General features: G+C 42.0%; 1 protein-coding gene across 1 annotated transcript in view; it reads left to right on the forward strand.

Moving 5' to 3' along the window:
* Positions 1–435: 435 nt before the first annotated feature.
* LOC136867395 (protein gooseberry-neuro) overlaps positions 436–22,216 on the forward strand; it is a 103,421-nt gene continuing 81,640 nt past the window's right edge. Inside the window, exon 1 of the mRNA XM_067144582.2 lies at positions 436–540. Coding sequence (XP_067000683.2) covers positions 471–540 — 70 coding nt within the window. The 5' untranslated portion in view covers positions 436–470. The remainder of the gene's footprint in view (positions 541–22,216) is intronic.

Consider the following 22,216-nt stretch of genomic DNA (forward strand, 5'->3'; position numbering starts at 1 on the left):
AGAGGAGGAGTGAGTGATGGCCACGCCCCCTCCTGTGGTGGCAGAGACGCGTCTATCTGATCCGCGCCTGTGTAACAGCATCAGTCTGGTTTGCTGAGAGCAGTGGTGAACATGCGCGTGTGACCGGCCGTCCACCTCGAACAGATATTTCACTTCGTCACATCAAACGATTCAAGGACATTGTAATTTCTTTCCGATTAATATTTCAATTGTATCACACAAACAGTAAATGTAGCAGATGTTGTTCTTTTGGAAATTTTCAGGATAGCCATTCTTTTCATTAATTATCGAGTTTAAAATGAAAACGATGCACGCTAAAAGCTTGCATTCCGTGTTTACATATCAGTGACTTGATTCTCAAGAGTACCTGGAACTCTTCAAGGTGTCTGACTTTCATCAAATGTAGTAAAGCGTGTGTATGCTTGTGGTGGCGGATAGAGAAGGCTGTGGACCAGCAACCCTCACCAGATATGACAATCACCGATCACGCGTCAAGCCCGTCTATGATGCGGCCTTGCTTCGCCGGCTATCCATTTCAAGGTAGCGCACTTTATATTTTCTTCTTTGCAATATTATGCTAAACTATTCATACAAACTAATTTTATGTAAATATAAACAGAGCGATTGCTGTGAGATTTATTTTTTCATTAACGTAAAATAGTCAATATCCTAAGGCAGATATGTCAAATTCAGCTAATTCGCCTGATACATTTTAACTTCCAAGAGCCGCACAGCAAAATGAGAAGACTAATTATTAGAGCTTTCCATGTTTCTTTTTTCTTTCTTAGTCGGTTTACCCTCCAGGGTTGCTTTTTCCCTCGGACTCAGTGGTGGTGGTGGTGATTATTGTTTTAAGAGGAAGTACAACTGGGCAACCATCCTCTATATAACGCTAATCAGAGAGAAAAAAATGGAAGGGGTCCGACACTTCGAAAATTGAAGGTATCGGCCGAAAGGAAGACCAGGGCTATGAAGGGCGTGAAAATGAAAGACTCCCTAGTCCTCCATACGTAATACCATCGGGGTCGGAAAAGAACAAGAGTTGACCAAGGGAGGTCGGATAGGATAGCTTAAAGTGAGGAGCCAGGTACAAGTAAGTGGAAGCAATGTCAAGACTCAGCTAAGGTCCCCGTGGTCACCAACCCACGCTCCAAAGTTCAGAGCCCCTAGAGCCCCTTTTAGTCGCCTCTTACGACAAGCAGGGGGTACCGTGGGTGTTATTCTACCGCCCCCACCCACAGGGGAACCCTCGGACTCAGCAAGGGATCCCACCTCTACCGCCTCAAAGGCAGTGTCCTGGAGCGTCAGACATTTGGTTGGGGATATAAATGGGGAGGAGGACCAGTATCTCGCCCAAGCGGCCTCACCTGCTATGTTGGGGGGATGGAAAGATTGGAAGGGATAGACAACGAAGAGGGAAGGAAGCGGCCGTGGCCTTAGGTTAAGTAGCATCCCGGTATTTGCCTGCAGAAAAAGTGGGAAACCATAGAAAACCACTTCGAGGATGGCTGAGGTAGAAATCGAACCCCCTCTACTCAACTGACCTTCCGAGATTGAGTGGACCCCGTTCCAGCCATCGTACAACTTTTTCAAATTCATGGCAGAGCCGGGAATCGAACCCGAGCCTCCGGGAGTGGCAGCTAATCACACGAACCACACCACAGAAGCGGGCCAATGTTTCTTTCACTGGACGTTAATATTGAGTATAGAAATCCTCAGCCTGTTTCCATTCAGTGACCGGGTCAGAAATGGAATGAATTAAGCCCCCATCTAGCGACGATGATAGGAATTGTGCCACCTACTGAAGCCTGTTGCTCCTCTGGGTCAGTGATTAATGACTGACGGATGAAATGGAATGATTTTGGAGAGTGTTGCTGGAATGAAAAATGACAGAGAAAACCGGAGTACCCGGAGAAAAACCTGTCCCGCTCCCACTTTGTCCAGCACAAATCGCACATGGAGTGGCCGGGATTTGAACCACAGAACCCAGCGGTGAGAGGACGGACCGCTGCCGCCTGAACCACAGAGGCCCTTAATATTGGATAAACAGTATGATGAATAAAGAAATAAAAAATACCGGGCTGAGTGGCTCAGACGGTTGAGGCGCTGGTCTTCTGACCCCAATTTGGGAGGTTCGGTCCTGGCTCAGACCGGCGGTATTTGAAGGTGCTGAAATACGTCAGCGTCGTGTCGGTAGTTTCACTGGCACGTTAACGAACTCTTGCGGGACATTTTTAAAAATATGCTTTACGTCGCACCGACACAGTTAGGTCTTACAGCGACGATGGGATAGGAAAGGCTTAGGAGTGGGAAGGAAGCGGCTGTGTCCTTAATTAAGGTACAGCCCCAGTATTTTCCTGGCGTGAAAAATGGGAAACCACGTAAAAACCATCATCAGGGCTGACGACAGTGGGGTTCGAACCTACTATTTCCCGGAGCAAACTCACAGCTGTGCGCCCTTAACCGCACGGCCAACTCACCTGTGGGACTAAATTCCAGCACTTCGGCGTCTCCGGAAACGGCAAAAGTAGTTAGTGGGACGTAAAGCAATACCATTAAATTCATTATTAAAAAATCACACACTATATAATAAAAACAATGCAGTTATATAATTACTATTATTACAATTTCACTATAATATACCTAGCTTTTAACTAACTGCTATATAAATATATATTTTCTAGAGAACAGAGTAAACATTTCCTATTACTACTTATTTGAGACCTAACACCTTTTCTTTAGAAACCAGAGTTTCAATGTCAGCTACTTGATTTTGTGATGATGCCACTTTCAGAATGGAGGATAAATATTGTGATATCAGTCTTGATCTATGGGCAGTTCTGTTGTACTTCATAAGTGACAATAACTGTTCATAGAGATAGGTAGATATCGCATGAGTACCAGCTTGGCAAATACTAAAACTTATGGAACTCAACTTCAAAGAACTTATTTTACAGCACAGTGTCACAATGGATGTCAGTAGGCCTAAGTTCCATTTGGACGTTGCTATCGCTCTGTCTTCTGAACATCAAAGGAGAATGGATCACTAACCAAAGAGAAATCATCTTCAGATGATTTGAAACCTCCAAACATATTTTAAAAATCATTAATTAGTTATTTTATGTTAGAACTATAATGACTGCAATCAGAAGCGCTGTGGAACTTTTTGAAATCCTGGCAGGTAGGAAAATTAAGATGTCACTTTTCAGTTGCCCTTCTCTTTAATTTAAAAGACTTGACATGATCATACATTGAATTACTACCTGATCTGTACCTTGTAACTTTAAATTAAAGTCATTCCAATGTCCTGTAGTGTTTACCATGAATGCCAAATCCTGAAGCCAATTATCGTCACGTAGTTGATTTCCAAAAAATACTCTAATCTCCTCAAGAAGAAGCTAAAAGTGTTTAAGAATATTAAAATAAGAAAGCCAGCGAACTTAGTAATTCTCGTCATTGCATTTCGTGATGAGAAAATGTTTCTCAAAGTTTGAACTTTATCGGGACACACAATTTCGGCAGTTTTCACAAGGCACTGCTTTACAAATTCAGACTCTAAAACATATGGAATTTTTGTTATCAGCTCTGCTATCACATAGCTCGCTTTAACAGCGGCTTCACCATCTTTTAAATTCTTTAGCCGGGCTGAGTGGCTCAGGCGGTTGAGGCGTTGGCCTTCTGACCCCAACTTGGCAGGTTCGATCCTGGCTCAGTACGATGTATTTGAAGGTGCTCAAATACGTCACCCTCGCGTCGCTAGATTTACTGACACGTAAAAGAACATCTGCGGGACTAAATTCCGGCACCTCAGCGTGGGATTGGAATAACCTTAGGATGGAATAACTTACCAAGGGAGATGTTCAATAAATTTCCAATTTCTCTGCAATTATTTAAGAAAAGGCTAGGAAAACAACAGATAGAGAATCTGCCACCTGGGCGACTGCCCTAATTGCAGATCAGTGGTGATTGATTGATTGATTGATTGATTGATTGATTGATTGATTGATTGATTGATTGATTGATTGATTGATTGATTGATTGATTGATTGATTGATTGATTGATTGATTGATTGATTGATTGATTGTCTCGGAAAACCGAAAAATAGTTAGTAGGGCGTAAAGCCAGTGACATTATTATTATTATTATTATTATTATTATTATTATTATTATTATTATTATTATTTATGGGAAACCACGGAACATCATTTCAGGGCTGTTGACAGTGGGGCTCGAATCCTCCACCTCCCGTACTGCAGTTCATCCATTCGGTAATAATAATAATAATAATAATAATAATAATAATAATAATAATAATAATAATAATAATAATAATAATAATAATAATAATAATGGGCTCGAATCCTACTGTCGGCAGCCCTGAAGATGATCTTTCGTGGTTTCTGATTTTCACACCAGGCAAATGCTGGGACTGTACCTTAATTAAGGCCACGGCCGCTTCCTTCCAACTCCTAGCCCTACCGAGCTCGATAGCTGCAGTCGCTTAAGTGCAGCCAGTGTCCAGTATTCGGGAGATAGTAGGTTCGAACCCCACTGTCGGCAGCCCTGAAAATGGTTTTCCGTGGTTTCCCATTTTCACACCAGGCAAATGCTGGGGCTGTAGCTTAATTAAGGCCACGGCCGCTTCCTTCCCACTCCCAGCCCTTCCCTGTCCCATCGTCGCCATAAAACCTATCTGTGTCGGTGCGACGTAAAACAACTAGCAAAAATAAAACCTCCTAGGCCTTCCCTATCCCATCGTCGCCATAAGACCTGTCTGTGTCGATGTGACGTAAAGTCATTTAGCAAAATAATAATAATAATAATAATAATAATAATAATAATAATACATGGCAACTGACATGCAGATGTTTTGAAAGACGAGAGATGTCATAATCTTATTTGGTATTATTCGGTATTCAGTGTTTCTTTATCATCATTCATGTCATTTCTGATCGTAACAACTACAAGTACATTATCTTTATTCAGTAGAAACAAGAATAATTACTGTGTGTCGTGACCTTATGCAGACAAAATTCAGAGTTTTGTGCGACAAGTTAACTCGGATTTAATTCTTCTAAGTAATTATGCATCGAGTAACAACCTCAAACGCAAGCAACAATCACATGCACTTCGAAAATCTTAAACATCTACAAACAATACCATATTCCTCCTGTAGCACTTATTCCATATTGTAAATCAGTGATGAATCTTGATGTGCCTATAAGCGAAACATGAAACTGGTCGCTACAGGTGACGAATGTGCGCAAAAAGATGTATAAAAAATCTGCATGCCCTGAAGCGGTTTAAAAATATATTTCGCTGGTCCCTGAAAATTAAGTTAATTTAGTCACTTTTGTTTCCACTTCTCGAATACTGCGATACAGTTTTTATTAATTTAAACAATTAGCAACGTGCCCAAAATGCATGTATTACGTAAGCATTCGACGTACGTCCATGTGCCCACGTATCACCCTTCTATAGACAGTTATCTTGGTTACGACTGAATGACAGACGTAAACTCCATGCGACTACGTCGGTGTATGAAGTGCTCTCTGAAAGCACTCCACCTTACCTGTCCTCCCGACTTCGCTACCTTAGTTCACTACACCTGTTCAATGCACGCTACAAATTCCTGTATATCGAACCACAACCTACAACAGATCGTTCACAGTCACCACCACGACTGATGAAATGAACTCCCCAATGACATTAGGGGCGCTAAATCTAAGACTAAGTTGGAAACCCTCAGCCAGCGTTATTTTATAAGCACTTCCAGGATTTCTCGAGTGCAAATGGGATGCATGAATAAGTCCGACTCACTGGCTGAATGGTCAGCAATGAGGCCTTCGGTTCAGAGGTTCCCGGGTTCGATTCCCGGCCGGGTCGGGGATTTTAATCGCGTGCTATTAATTATTCTGGCTCGGAGACTAAGTGTTTGTGTTTGTCCCAACACTTTCGACTTCATATTCAGACAACGCACTACACTACCAACCACCACAGAAACACGCAATAGTGATTACATCCCTCCATTATAGGGTTGGCTTCAGCAAGGGCATCCGGCCATAAAACAGGGCCAAATTCACATGTGCTACACAGTTCGCACTCGCGACCCCACAGATGTGGGAAAAGCGGAAGAAGAAGAAGAAGAAGAAGAAAAGAAGAAGAAAATGGGATGCATGAATAAGAATGAATATGGTTGTTTATTGTAATGTGTTACAGAATGTAGCTGTAATTTATACTTTATAGTTTAAAATTAAAATATATTTAGGTTACGTCATCTCAGTTTTTATACTGTTACTGTAGGCTATATTAAGTTGTAAAATGTTGTTAAATTGTAAAATTTATATTGTAAATTACGAGATTATTTATATGCCTAATGTGGTTAAATGTAAGGAGCCCTAACTCCGTCACAATAAAGTCTCTTTAATAATAATAATAATAATAATAATAATAATAATAATAATAATAATAATAATAAATACAATAAATGACGTGTGGCCTCCAGAGAGGCCTGGTGTAGGTCTTTTGATTTGACACCCGTAGGCGACCTGCGCGTCGTGATGCGGATGGAATGATGATGAAGACGGCACATACACTCAGTCCCTGTGCCAAGGGAATTAACCAATTATGGTTAAAATTCCCGATCCCGCCGGGAATCGAACGCGGAACCCCTGTCACCAACGCCAGCACGCTAACCATTTAGCCATGGAGCTGGACGTAATAATAATAATAATAATAATAATAATAATAATAATAATAATAATAATAATAATAATTACAGTGTCCGTGGTGATGAAATAGGTCCACATCGAATGTCAGTAACTCATAAAACAAGAACATTTGAAGGTCGTATGTGACTGTTGATACGTAGAGTTTGGTTCGAATCACACCGTCGGCAGCCCTCCAGATGGTTTTCCATGGTTTCACACCAGGCAAATGCTCGGCTGTGTCTTAATTAAAACCACGTTACATTCACTTCCTTCCCAATTCCACACTTTCCCATCCTTACTTCGCCGAAAACCTACCTGAGTTACTGCAACGTTAATCCATCACCAAACGAAGAAAGAAAAAAACAAGCAAACAAACAAACAAACTAGAAATCAAACCACAGTGACGAGGCATATACATTTCAAAAATCCATCTCATTTGTCGGGATTCGAAGTACGATTGCTTCCACGAGAAGCCAGTGACGATGCCAGTCGGCTATCATGACTCACCAGTTCATTAAAAATTATATGAACAAGTCAAAAAAAAATGGCATGAATAATAATAATAAATCCATCATCAGTTACATTGTGCAGGCATTTTAATTTGACGTGATACCCGGGTGGCGTGAGGTGGCTGCAGTTTGAATCTTACTTTACTATTGAATGCAAAGCTCTTCGGATCCATTAGGACGGTTTTTGCACAACTTGCGTGATCCATGCTAGAACTTCTACATTAAAGGAATGTGCCAATCTCCGTTATTGTAGCAGCACTGCACTGAAAAGTAGTAAAATTCTGTTCTGAGTGGGCTGGTATTAGGTACAGTCGTGTGATGGAGTCTTCTGATATTCCAGTTCTGTGAGTAATTTACTAAAAAAATATTTTGTCGATAATTCGGAAAAAATGTGAATGTTGCATTTTACAAAAATGTGCTTTCTCTTCACTATACAGGAAATTAGAATATAGATAAAACGTTTAGCACAAGTTGTATGAATGAAGAATATCAAATGAGAATTGAAAATTAAGTTCTTGAAAAAGAAAATATAAATGAAGACAGTTTGTAGAGTTGTAAATGTGTTAAAATAATGCAAATTTGTTACGAAAAGTGGAAATTTGCCCATTAATGCTCTGAGATAAAAGTAATAACAGTTGATATGAGAATTACTGAAATGAATGACCAGAAAATATGATGATCTCAACAATCTTATCCACAGATGTCATAAGTAAAACCCTCCTTATTCACGTCTAAATATTGATTTACTGACAAATGACTTGAGTAAGATTTCTGGCATAACTAATGCATGAGTGACTATATCACTTATATGAAAATAACAGCAATAACTGTATTTTTCAAATGTTTACGGTTTGTTTCGTAGGAGTTTTTCTATTTTCTGAGAAAGCACCTAATCACTTATCCTGGATAAGGCGAGATTTGTACTTGACAGATTCAGTTATTTATCCTATCTGAAATTGTCGGGTGTATTATATTGCCACTTATCTGTCGTGAGGGAGATTTTCGGCTTATGGGTGCAATATATTAACACTATTTGTTTTAACATTTCTTCAATTTCTGAAGACACCAGGATATCGTAATTTTGTCTCGCAGTTATTTTACGCGCCGAAAGCTGACGACACGGAGTTGTCTCATTCAAACACCCTGAAATGCTATCGACCTCAGGGATCGAACTTCGCTGTCTTGGGAACAGAAACAGAACAACAAACAGACTGCTCCACTGAGGTTGACATTTGATATTTGTCTGTGTATTATTTTCGTTTTTAGTATTTTCTTTTATGAGTGGAATTTTTAGTCTGACTCATTGGCTGAATGGTTACTGTCGCCAGCCCTGAAGAAGTTTTTCCGTGGTTGTACCAGCCTCCTCACTTTCATCTATCCTATTCGATCTCCCTTGGTCAACTCTTGTTCTTTTCCGACCCCGATGCTAGTAAGTTCTTGAGGCCTAGGGAGTTTTTCATTTTCTCGCCCTTTGTGGCCCTTGTCTTTCTTTGGCAAATATCTTGATTTTTCGAAATGTCGGATCCCTTCCATTTTTTCTCTCTGATTAGGGTTATATAGAGGATGGTTGCCTAGTTGTACATCCTCTTAAAAAATTATCACCACCACCTCCTATTTTCACACCAGGCAAATGCTGGGGCTGTACTTTTAAAAGGCCACGGCCGCTTCCTTCCAACTCCCGGCCCTTTCCTATCCCATCGTCGCCCTAACACCTACCTGTGTCGGTGCGATAGCAATAGAGATACGTCCACATTGTCGTAAGCAGAACCAATGACCAAACACAGCGCAACTAGATAACCCCGAGATTGGAAAGTTCACTCGATGTCAGTGGTGAGTATGTTGAGATGACCCACGGTTCCACGTCCTCTTCGAAATCCATGTGGAGATAATGACAATAACCAGTAGTGTACCAGAAACCATTCTCATCTGTTTTTAACCATCCGTTCTAGCGTTTTGATCACGCAAGATGATAAAACTATTGGTTTGTAAGATGTTGCATCCTTACCGGACTTTAATATGCGTACCACGATTTGAGTAGTAGCCTTCCGGTAGTGGTCCATGTGTTGAAATGGAATTTAAAATCTGGACGTTGTGAAGTTGAGCCGAGAGAGGTAATTTACTAAGCAGTATTATTACAGACCTTAACAGCCCGCTGAAATTCATCCAATGTACGAGTAAATGATCGTATGAGAAAGTGATTACATCGTGGACGTCATCCATTCATTGTATTGTAGCAACATTGCACTGAAAAGTAGTAAAATTATGTTCTGTGTGGGATGGTATTAAGTACAGTCGTGTGATGGAGCCCTCTAATATTCCAGTGTTGGGGCACGAACGGAGGTGCAATAATGTCGGCTAACTGTTCTCCCAACTCTGCAATGTTAGATTGGAAGGACTCAATGTGGCTATCTTTCAGGAGGCCTCTAATTTGCGACCAAATATTAGTTAGAGGGGTATCTTTATTAATGCATTCACAAAATCTCCTCCAGCTTTGACGTTTTCATTGTTTCAAGAAAAATTTTACTTTGACATTTGTCTGCTGGTGCAACACATAATTATTCCAAGTAGACAGGTGGCGGTATTGGCTAAACGCTTACTTACACTAAACTATCATCGATGAACATTCTCGATCCGACCAAGGAGTTGGAAGTCCTCTTTTAAGAATGTCTGAGTGCTTTTCTTTCTTCTTGCTAGGGGCTTTACGTCGCACCGACACAGATAGGTCGTATGGCGACGATGGGATAGGAAAGGCCTAGGAGTTGGAAGGAAGCGGCCTTGGCCTTAATTAAGGTACAGCCCCAGCATTTGCCTGGTGCGAAAATGGGAAACCACGGAAAACCATCTTCAGGGCTGCCGATAGTGGGATTCGAACCTACTATCTCGCGGATGCAAGCTCACAGCCGCGCGCCTCTACGCGCACGGCCAACTCGCCCGGTAAAAGTGCTTTTCAGGTATTGAAAGGCGTGCAGCAGAATTTATTCCTTTCATAACGGAGTCCACAATAACTGAAGATAGTTTTCGATTTTAGAAGTGTAGACATACCAGTCTGCAAGTTTTGTATTCCACTTAGTGGATGGGTAAATGGTACATGGTGAGATATAATGATTATGCAACAGCATTTCAATTAAATAATGGTCCGAACCTGTGACAAATGGCAGGTTTTTACAGGCCACGGTAAGAGAGTAGAAGAGCACAATGTAACATAAACAACAGAAGGACGTTGCCCAATTCGAGGGACGAGAGCTGGAGATCCATCATTTTAAACAACAAAGTTAAATTCGTCGATAGGATTCAATAGGGCAGTACCCGCAGCATCGGTGAACGCACAACCCCAGGCCTCACAATGTGCATTTAGGTCGTCACATATTAAGTATGGTGGGTCGAATTATGATATCAGTGTACCATTCGTTCAGCTCAATCACATCGACAGGGCAATACATTAATATCAGTGTAAAAGCCTTGCGAGTCAGGTCTATCCGTACAGCTATGGCCTGTAAAGATGGCACTTATCTTCAGTTCAAAGGGACCCTCTTATGTCGTACTTGAGAGGAAATAATGAGAGCTGCTCCACCCCACACAATCACCTCTGTACACTCGAAAACTTCTAAACCGCACCTCCAAACCTGGAGATGTCTAACTTTCAGCTATGGCGACAACAGAAATCTGCACAGTGCGTCTCGGTTTGCATGCGTGATCTAGGTGATGAAAAGCTCCTATAAAACATTATTGTTTCCCCATTAGCATTCTCAGTGTACACAGTATGATGAAGAAAATCTATCACAATGGTAAACAAGAGACTACCCCACTTCAAACATGTGTAGTACAATTCGATTCTCAGTTTTTCCCGGACAGTTTGTCTATTTACGATATGCGGTGTGAAGTCACCCCATACATTGTTCCTGTACACCAATGTTTTAAGTGTTTACGGTTTACGGTTTGGCCACATCCACCTATTTTGCCGTTCAACGGGAAGATTCGCTAAATATCAGCTACTGGGAATATTCTTTTCAAGGACGCAATATTTTCTCCAGAAAGTGGGAGGGCGAGAGGGGGTTGCTACTGCTGCCGACAATCTGGCTGGAATCCACTATCTCCCGAATACTGGATACTGGCCGCACTTATGCAACTGCAGCTATCGAGCTCGGTAAACCGCTATAATCGCAAGAAAACTGACCTTTTCAAGATATTCCGGTTTGATTTATACTGCGCTTGATGTAAACGGCCAGTTAAAATATTTATATATTCAAAGAAAACTAACATGTAATCATTTCTGTGTTAGAATTTACATAGGTACAGGTCTACGATTTACAATTCCTTGGATGGGAATGACAGTATTTCTAAAGTAAAATTCCTGTTCTTCTTTCAGCAAAAAGTAATATATCTTATATAATTCAACAAGTTTACTGCTTGATTTTTTGCTCAGTGTTGTTGTAGGTCTACTTTGTGAATTTCCCTGTTCACTGTATTTCTGAAAATAGTATTTTAAACTTATCAAGCGTCCGATGATAATAGCTATCCTCCAAATGGCGAGGAAGTTTCATTACGAGTGAGGACATAGATATTTACTATCCAAGATTAAAGTACAACAACAATGTAAATGCAACCACCAAATAGATGTACAGTATGCCTCCAAATAAATAACCTAACTGATGTTATTCTCAGTAAGCATGATTGGATTGTTGGCGAGTTTATCAGATAATTTAAACCCAAGCAACCACAAGCCACAGCTTATCCACCTTATTAGAAATGTTTCTAAAGCACCTCTTAACATTGAATAGCGTCCAACTCGTTGGCCGAACGGTCAGCGTACTGGCCTTCGGTTCAGAGGGTCCCGGGTTCGATTCCCGGCCGGGTCGGGGATTTTAACCTTAATTGGTTAATTCCAATGGCACGGGAGCTGGGTGTATGTGTTGTCTTCATCATAATTCATCCTCATCACGACGCGCAGGTCGCCTACAGGGGTAAAATAGAAAGACCTGCACCTGGGATATCCCGGCACTAAAAGCCATACGACAATTCATTTTCACATTGAATAGCAAAAATTATAATTCATTACGTACGTTGCAAAATAATTTTTGATGTTGTTGGCCTAACTCTTTAGTGTATTCAGTAAAAATACATCGACTGCAATGAACATAAATCATTTATTTCTTACAAGGTAAATTGAAAATTACGTGGATTTCCGCCCCCTTTCTTTCATTATTTTCTGCCTCCATTTCAAACTCGGGTATCACCACAATGATGATGATGATGATGATGATGATGATGATGATGATGATGATGCTTGTTCCTTAAAAAGACCTAACATCTAGGTCATCGGATCCTAATAGTATGATATGAGACGAAATGTAATGACAATTTAAAAGACCAAAATCATCCACTGACCAGAATTCAAAACGTGATGACGAATAATGAATGGATGAAAATGAATTTAAAACAATCTGTGGATCCGACCTGCAATGCCCCACATTCCCAGAAACCATCGTAAAACAATAGTATTACTGACCAAGGGACTGCTCCTAAAGCTCAACCCTGAATCGATGATGCTTGTAGTCTAAAGGGGTCCAAAATCCAGGTCACCGGCCCCTCATAATGGTACTTATCGCTAGGAAAGTAAAACCATGGTATTTGTCGTGTTGCAGTACTAATCAAAAGTAGCGTAGACTCGCGGTATTCCACACCTTACGGTACTACTCACAGGTAATGTAATACGCACATGTAACGCTGACCTGTGGTGTTTCACACACTGCGGCGCCACTTACAGGCAACGCAAACCTATGATGTTCCTCACATGGGTGTACTAATCACAGGCAACGCAGACCCACGGTGTCGCTCGTATAGTGGTACTAATCACAGGAAACGCCCAGACCCGTGGTGTTTCTCACATAATGGTACTAATTACAGGCGACGTAAGCCCGTGGTGCAAACGCATGTAGTGGTATTGAGGAGTCACATAATAATCTTCTACTGGAAACTCCTTATTGCAATAAATCTATCTACAACATTCTGGAAGCGCTTGAGCACACAAACATCCCAACCCCTATCATAATACACCCCTTGAACAACGACGTCAACCAGCAAATCATCCTTCCAGCTCAAACAGCTAACCAATCAACCCAAACTGAAAACTTCTCCACCCCCACATCTCACATCAAGCCATCAACGGCAGAAGCAGCATCTCAAACAACTACGCCCAGAGTCAACAATGACAACCAGCACTCCAGGAAAATTCAAGATGCCAACTGCAAGAGAAGAAAACTGAAGACGAAAATCACCCAAACCAACCCAACCCATTTCACTGCAAGTACCACCACTCAAACCACTCCTTCCATCCAGCAGCAAGAAACTCAAACAACTCCAGATACTCAGGACAAATCTTACCAAACCTATCCCGCAGCCTCCGATATTCACACCCAAACCATACCATTCCCTCCCCCACTCCCACCCCCACATAGGACCAACAAATCAACCCAATCAAAGCCCACCACCACCCAGCCGCCAACCACTGAAACCACGATCACAGCATACCCACCCACAAGCCAAAATTAAATGAAACAACCCACTAGTTTCAAAACACCCCTTCTTCCCACACCACATTTCAAAGCCGAACTTCAACCTCGTCCTCCTCATCCCTCCTTAACCATACTCTCCTATAACTGTCTGAAACTCAATCACCATGCCGCGAGATGCAAAAACAAGACCAGATGTAACCGGTGTGGTGGTCCCCACCACCAACACCGTGATTGCACAGTGCCACGTGACCAAGCTACCTGCGCAAATTGCCACGGCAATCACGCAGCATCGTTCCCTGGTTGATCATATTTCAAAACTGTAATAAAACAGAAATATCACAAAAACACATAGCCTACCCACAATCACAGCCAGTCATACAACCAACTCAACCCCCGCCTCTACTTACCACCCCCACCCCTCTCATCAACGCACCTAACAATAACCTACTACCCCTTATTCTCAATTTACTTCAACACCAAATCCAGTCAAATTCAGGGCCCCCTCGGTGGACCGAGTAGCCGAGACCCTGAAACACCTAAACAGTACCCCACCCCCCCTCAAATTCCAACCAAGAAGACAGCAACTCCTCACTTCCTCCAACACCAATACTGGCCTTAACATCTTACAGCCCTCTTAGCACAAAAATGAAGCACTGGTTATCCGAAGACGAGGCGGTGCACACACATACATGCTGCATATTAGCGATGCTAATTAAATTCAACATCCGCATACTCACATCAATGTAAACCTTGCTTTACAAATAGTGGTCGTCACTGCGAACAACATTGGTAACTGCACGGCCGACTGGATACCTCGCTGCGCTCGGAGCTAGCTAGAGCGACGCATCAAGTCGGCCGTGGTAACTGTCTCACTGTTCACTGTCCAGCAACATTGGGCGTGGTCAGTGCTTGGATGGGCGATCACCCAACACTACCACTTACCAATACATACATACCGCTGTGCTGGTCATGTCCAATGAATGAGATCGTATTCCCGGGCATATGACACATACATAAACATCACACACATACAGACAATTAACACACTTACAGAGTTAAACAATATCGGGCGTGGTCACCCACTGGATGGATGACCACCACACATATTTTCTTACTACGCACAGTGATAATTATCCTTCAGGCAACCCAACATATAAATTTAGCTAAATTACTCATTAAAAACACACTACAGATAACTAACATTACAGGCCGACAGAAGAGACTCGAACGAGACACCTGTATGGGCGAGACACAGGATGGAGTATACAGAGGCTAGGAATGTAGTGGTATTAATCACGGTTGCTGTAAAACCCATCCTGATTCACACTCTGTTGCTACTAATCCCGAACCTATTGTTTACCTTACATAGTGGTACTACTCGTAAGTAAAGGCGACCGATGGCGTACTAGTACTGTTGTTGTTTACACAGCAAAGCCAAAAAGCTAGGAACAAGATTCGCATCGAGAAATGTTATATAATGTGTGTGTGTGTGGGCGAGTTGGCCGTGCGGTTAGGGGCGCGCAGCTGTGAGTTCGCATCCAGGAGATAGTGGGTTCGAATCCCACTGTAGGCAGCCCTGAAGATGGTTTTCCGTGGTTTCCCATTTTCACACCAGGCAAATGCTGGGGCTGTACCTTGATTAAGGCTACGACCGCTTTCTTCCCATTCCTAGGCCTTTTCTGTCCCATTGCCGCCATAAGACCTGACTGTGTCGGTGCGACGTAAAGCAAATAGCAAAAAAAACTGTGTGCGCGCGCGCGCGTGTGTGCGTGCGTGTGTGTGTTTGAGACACAGTTGTTGATACAAGATAATAAAGGTTTTAAAAATTCATATCGATCAATCACACTATCGATTCAATTCAGATTTCATTTCCATTCAGTTGGCAGTATTGCCGAAACCGGAAGAGCTCCCTCCTTACTCCTCGCCCGCGTAAAAACAGGTATCACTAAAAGTTTCGCGTACTGTTGTTACCGCTATCCCTTTTCTTTTTTTCTTTTCTTCTTTTTTTTCCCTTGTGTGACTGGTGATCCATCTGAAGCTTCTGGACTGTACTAGTTTGAGGCTCCATCATTTCTACGCCGTAATGCTGGTGTTCATTGAGGGTGAGAACTGTAGAATGTAAAGATGTGGGAAGATTCTCTATGGCATTGTTCCCCGTAAATTCCACCATCCATAAGTAACCCAGTTTCACTTAAGTAGTGAATAACTAAGAGATAATAATAATGATTTCAATAGTACTAGATTCGTAGCACTAACACACAAAATACGCTTGCTACACTGTGTTCCGTTCGTCCGAGTCAAATACGTAACCACCGACGAGCTCACCCGGCACGACTGTCCGGTGCACTTACGAAAGCAGACTGAGTCGTCTTCTTTAGTTTTTCCTCTTGGTCATCTTGCCATTTGTGAATATTGGATCTAAATATTATCCAGTCTTGGGCATCTGGTGTAATTCCTGCCTGTTTCAGATCGGTTTTGATTTCACCAACCCGTTTTGGCTTTACTCCTGTTTTCGTAAAATTCGACTATTTGTTTTGTACGTCTCTCTGGGTGCATTCTTTTTGTATGTCTATACAACCTTAAGCCTCGTTTCCTAATGTCGCTGTGAATATTTGTCTACTGTATTGTTTGATTTCCTGTATGCCTCTGAGTCTGTATTGTCCGTGGGAGAGTTTTGGGCCTAGAAGTTTTCTTATGATTCTGCGTTCATTTTTAAAAAATATTTTCAAAGTCTCATTTTCTGTTAAAAATTAGCGTTCCTGATCCATAAAGACATTCCGAATTAATGACTGTATTGTAAAGTCTTAGTTGTGTGTGCTTGGCTTTTTTTTCGAGTCGAGTTTCCTTAATTGTTTCACCAAGGTATTTAAATTGCGATATTCTTCTTCTTCTTCTCGTCCGACTCATTTGAATGATCCCGGGTTCGATTCCCGGCCGGGTCGGGGGTTTTAATCGTGTTTGATTAATTTATTTGGCTCGGGGACTGGGTATTTGTTCCAACACTTTCTTCTTCCTCTCAGCACACTACACTACCAACCACCACAGAAACAAGCAATAGTGATGAAATGTCGTATGGCTTTTAGTGCCGGGATATCCCAGGACGGGTTCGGCTCGCCAGGTGCAGGTCTTTCTATTTGACTCCCGTAGGCGACCTGCGCGTCGTGATGAGGATGAAATGATGAAGACAACACATACACCCCGTGCCATTGGAATTAACCAATTAAGGTTAAAATCTCCGACCCGGCCGGTAATCGAACCCGGGACCCTCTGAACCGAAGGCCAGTACGCTGACCGTTCAGCCAACGACTCGGACAAAGTAAACTCGTGTCCTCATCCCGATGTGGTGCAGCTCTTTTTAGGCACACCCCCATTGGATGTGAGCTGCATGTGCTTTTCAACCACATACCAGCCCTCCTGCCATTCTTAAATTTCTGGCAGTACCGGGAATCGAACCCGGGCCCCCAAGGACGGCAACTAACCGTTACGCTACGGAGGCGGACAGCAATAGTGATTACATGCTTCCATATAAGGTTGGCGTCAGGAACGGCATCCGGCCGTAAAACAAGGCCAAATCCACATGTGCAACACAGTTTGCACCCGCGACCCCACAGGTGTGGGAAAATCGGTAGAAGATGATTCTTCTTCTTCTTCTTCTTCTAATAATAATAATAATAATAATAATAATAATAAGTAGTAGTAGTAGTAGTAGTAGTAGTAGTAGTAGTAGTAGTAGTAGTAGTAGTATTAAACCTCCTGGAGTTAATTCCACTCATTCTTTGCTTGTGTCATTTGCCTGGATGTGAGAGGTCTCTGGAGGTTGATATGTATACGCTATATTCGAATTCGACCATAAATAATTCAGTCGACTTGTCGTAAGGAGCCTAACACAGTATTTCCTTGAACATGCGTATCAAGAAAGCGCAGTATAATGCATATTAAGTCGTAAGAATTATTGTAAGCAATTCCAAATATCTGAACGATATTAATATGTTAGTAACACTGTTCACTTGTCTAGATTGTTCGAAACAAATTTGAGTATGATTCTTAGAGTTATAGAACAATTATTGCCTTCGGATAGATTGGTCTGCGTCATTTTAGCTCATGTTCAGTTTGCCGACATTTAGAATGAACAGTAGTCTTTATCAACATCACCCGATCTGAGGAAATCAGTCTCCGCAAGCAGCTAAATTCGACTACTTGCCTGGTCTCGCTGTGGATGGGGGTGATAGAATATATCCACAGTATCCCCTGCCTGTCGTAAGAGACGACTAAAAGATGAACTTTACCAGGGCCTCTCAGGTTGCATGCACCAGTGCATTGCGCTGTGCACGGTGCAAAAGACGACTTCACTTGGTTGACCACAGTGCAGACCCCCACTCCTCGATTAGGGGCAATAGCGCTGTCTCTCTCTTTCCCCACGCCTGTCTCGCTCACTCCGTCTGCCTCCCTCTTCCTCACTTGCTCCGTAGCACTCCAAATCCGAGCCGAATTGAGCCGAGTTTAGCCGAGTGGGACCGGTGCACTGTGCACAGGACCTCTGCGTCTCAGTTTGCACGCGTGAGATTTTGGGCGTTTGAGAGGCCCTGAACTAAGGTTCCCAACTTGTGAGCGTTGATTGGCGATCTCGTTCCCCTAGCTCACTAGTATGTGTCAGGCTCCTCAGTTTCATTTTCCTGTCCGACCTCCCTTGTCCTCTTCCGACCCCACCAGCTGCGAGGCCTAAGGTGTCTTCCATTCTCACGGTCTTCATGGTCCTTCCCTTTCTTTTGCTGATAACTTTTTTTTTTTCCTCTGATTAGCGTTTACACAGGATGGTAACATTCCAGTTCCACTGAGATAACAAGTTACAGTAAGATGTTATAAAAATAACATGTTCCAAAACTAACAAAGCATAATGTTATTGAACGAAATTTTTGTTAGAAGGCGCCAGATATTTTGATGCGTTAAGTCAAACTGCGCAGTCTGTCGAAGGGGCGGGATTTCTTGAGAATCATTCATGTGCAGTCTATTGCCATGCGCCTCTGACCACACAGCCACGTGTAGCGTAGCATACTACGCCGACAGCTGTATAAATTGGGTGTGGGAAAGACCGGAAACGCCTTCACTGATTGCCGCGACGTGACGGTTTCGATTAATTACTGCCGATAAAAGTGTATCATACAGAAATAGGACAAAACTGAATCTAAGAAACATTTTATATGTACTCGGGGTTCGCCCTTTTCACTAGAACTTCCATATTTCTATACTGAATTGTAGTAAATAAATGCAGTAGATTCAAAAAGACAAAGTGTAGACGTACACAAACAATGATAGGGTTTGAATGTAGCTGTGCGTTTGCATTCGAGAGATCTCGAGTTCGAACTCCACTGTCGACAGCCCGAAAGAAGGTCTTTCGGATTTCCCATTTTTACACCAGGAAAATGCCAGGACAGTATCTTAATTAAGGTTATGACCGCTTCCGTCCCAATCCTAGCCCCTTCCTATCCGATCGTCGCAAAGAGACCTATATGTGTCGGTGCGACGTAAAGCCAATTACAAAATCAAATATAAAATCAGTGAACATAAAATGCATATGGCATAGATAACAAATTAGTATAAATACCTTTTATCGTGAAAATCAGGTCTCGAAATATGCACAAAACAAATAAGTTGAAACAACGAACTTACCGCACAATATTTGTAACCAACTTGTACTATTTCACTGGACAACCGTACATCACAATCACATTCGGTGATCAGTAAATCAAGAAAGAAAAGGCAACACAAAATATCACACAGTGGAACAAGGCCATATAGTTTAGGGAAACATTTTTCAGTGTGAATGTTACAAAATATACGGATATCTGTTTCCCTGTGGTAAGTTGTGGTGATCGAGATGACTGGGTTTCGCCTGTGGATGTGTTGGGTATAAAGCCACTGTCTGTTCCAACATTTTCATTTCAAATTGATGGCATAGAAGGCCCTAATTGATGTAGATTCATCTTCGTTTAAACAATGGTGGCGATTAAGGCGGGGGGGGGGGGGCGGTCGCCCCACACTTTGTGGTGAAAACATTACAGTTTATTCCATTTTAACCGCCTGCAACTAGGAATTATTCAAAAAAGCAATTTGTACAAGCTCAGCTGTCTTATCAGCTAATTCCTTCCTTTATTTTTTTTTTTTTTTTTGCTAGTGGCTTTACGTCGCACCGACACTGTTAGGTCTTATGGCGACGATGGGATAAGAAAGGCCTAGGAGTTGGAAGGAAGAGGCCGTGGCCTTAATTAAGGTACAGCTCCAGCATTTGCCTGGTATGAAAATGGGAAACCACGAAAAACCATCTTCAGGGCTGCTGACAGTGGAATTCGAACCCACTATCTCCCGGATGCAAGCTCACAGCCGCGAGCCCCTAACCGCACGGCCAACTCGCCCGGTCTTTATTTTGTTTAATTGTTAACAAACCCGAGTACTTTTTAACTGTAATTGTTTTTGCCCCCCACCTCCAACTTCTAATTCCCCATCGCCACTACTATTCGTTATATTGTGAGTACCGATATAAATTGAAGAGGCTGAGTTTGAATGGGCTCTCATATTCAGATTGGAATTTTTGAAAATAGTGACTTTGATCACAAATATCATACGAACTGAATTTACTCACTGAAAAATATGTCTTCATATAGGCTAACCTGTGTTCGATCTTTTATTCATTATAAATCTGAGCAGAGATCTTTCGAAATGTTACGGATTCACAGAATAACGATACGCTTCAGGAATTACAATGCTGTGGCTGTTACCTGGCCGTAATATTCGGTTGTGGTGGAACAGTGTTCCACAGAGTTGAGGCTGTTATCTCGACAGAACATTCATTGTGATAGAACACTGTTCCACAGAATAACAGAACGAAACGTATTGTGAAGCACCCTAACGGTGTTACCTCAAGAGACAAGGGAACTCTAGTTGCGATGGAACAGTGTTCCTCAGAGCTGAGGCTGTTATCTCGATAGAACATTCATTGTGATAGAACAGTGTTTCACTGAATATGACGACGAAACGCAACCATACTAAGTCGAAATGAATTAAAGTAACTTCAGTAATTATCAAGTAATGTAGAATGACGATATGACTAATGAAATAATGAAGGGTTGAGGAAGAATTGAGACATGTTACAAATATAACAGGGTTAATTGAGTAATATATTATTGCGGTAACATGTTAGCAGGCTGGAACACTGTTATCTTCACTGTTACGTTAAATACCGCCCATCTCTAGTTGCCTAGCTCTTAAAATACCTAGTAAACACCACCAACACCACCACCACCACCACCACCACCACCATTCCTGTCCTTTCATTATAACGACGATAACTCTTAATCTATTCGCGCAAATGTTATGCTGTAAAAAATAATCTTAATAAGATATTAGTAAAGTAAATAAAGATTTATTTTTTATAAGGACTACGTGATTAATTTCAAAATATGTATTATAATTTTAAAGTTAATTTTTGACATAAATATGTCTTACTGCTGGGGATCATCTGAAAATAGCTAAAAAAAAGGTGGACAACCGTTAATGAATAGCCATGGCAGAGACATGCGCTTCCCGCGCACTAGGCGACCACGACAGCGGGCAGAGTCGTGGCTTTGGTCGCACACGGAACGGCCACCACAGCGACCAGCAAGACGGCTGATGATATCCTCAGACTTGACTCTTGAAATGGAGGTTGAAGAGATCGCTGCTTTAGCCTATCTTTACCGAAGAAAACACAAACACAAGAAAAGTTATTGGATGCATCCGCTATTAAGCTCTAGATCATAAAAAGGAATGTTTGTTACGTTCCTCACAGAACTGAGGAGTTACGAAGAATTTTGCACAGACCTTTCAATGTTAATTTAGATTTCGCTCTGGATATAGTAAAAGCACGTTGCATTATACACAATTACGTACGGGGTCGTGATGGTTTTGAGCAGACTCACGAACGTTAAAGTACAAGAAGTGATTAACTGAATTGTGGAGCAAGACCGAACAGAAATGCATTTGTGGTTAGAGATTACTTTGCGGATTACTTTCTAGGCGAGGCTAGTAGGCTATCCCATGGCAAAATGAATATGTGTGAGAAATGACACAAGCAGTACTTACACAAACATTGTTTTAGTTTATTGTCAGCAATGTTGTAGCCTTCAAACAATTCAACGATTTTTTCCCATTTTTTTCCCCTTTACTTTTCTATCACTATATACTTCCGAGGACATGAATCATATTGCAGGTCGTTTTTCAATTTCCTCTATAAACTGTACACTGTGGATATCCATGGTCATATGTACCCGCAACTCACTGAACTGACAAGTCGGACTCTGCTTCTGGTCGCTTGAGTGTGCGCTTGTCCGTACGTTATAAGTAGGGCTCGGAAGTTGAGGAAATGTTTTTTTCTCGAGTGTTCGAAGACGAGGCCCAATATAATAAATGTTCATTCTGGGTCAATGTAGGCAGAAAATGGTGGGTTTCATT

This window comes from Anabrus simplex, chromosome 3, assembly GCF_040414725.1.
Source record: "Anabrus simplex isolate iqAnaSimp1 chromosome 3, ASM4041472v1, whole genome shotgun sequence".
NCBI lineage: Eukaryota > Metazoa > Arthropoda > Insecta > Orthoptera > Tettigoniidae > Anabrus > Anabrus simplex.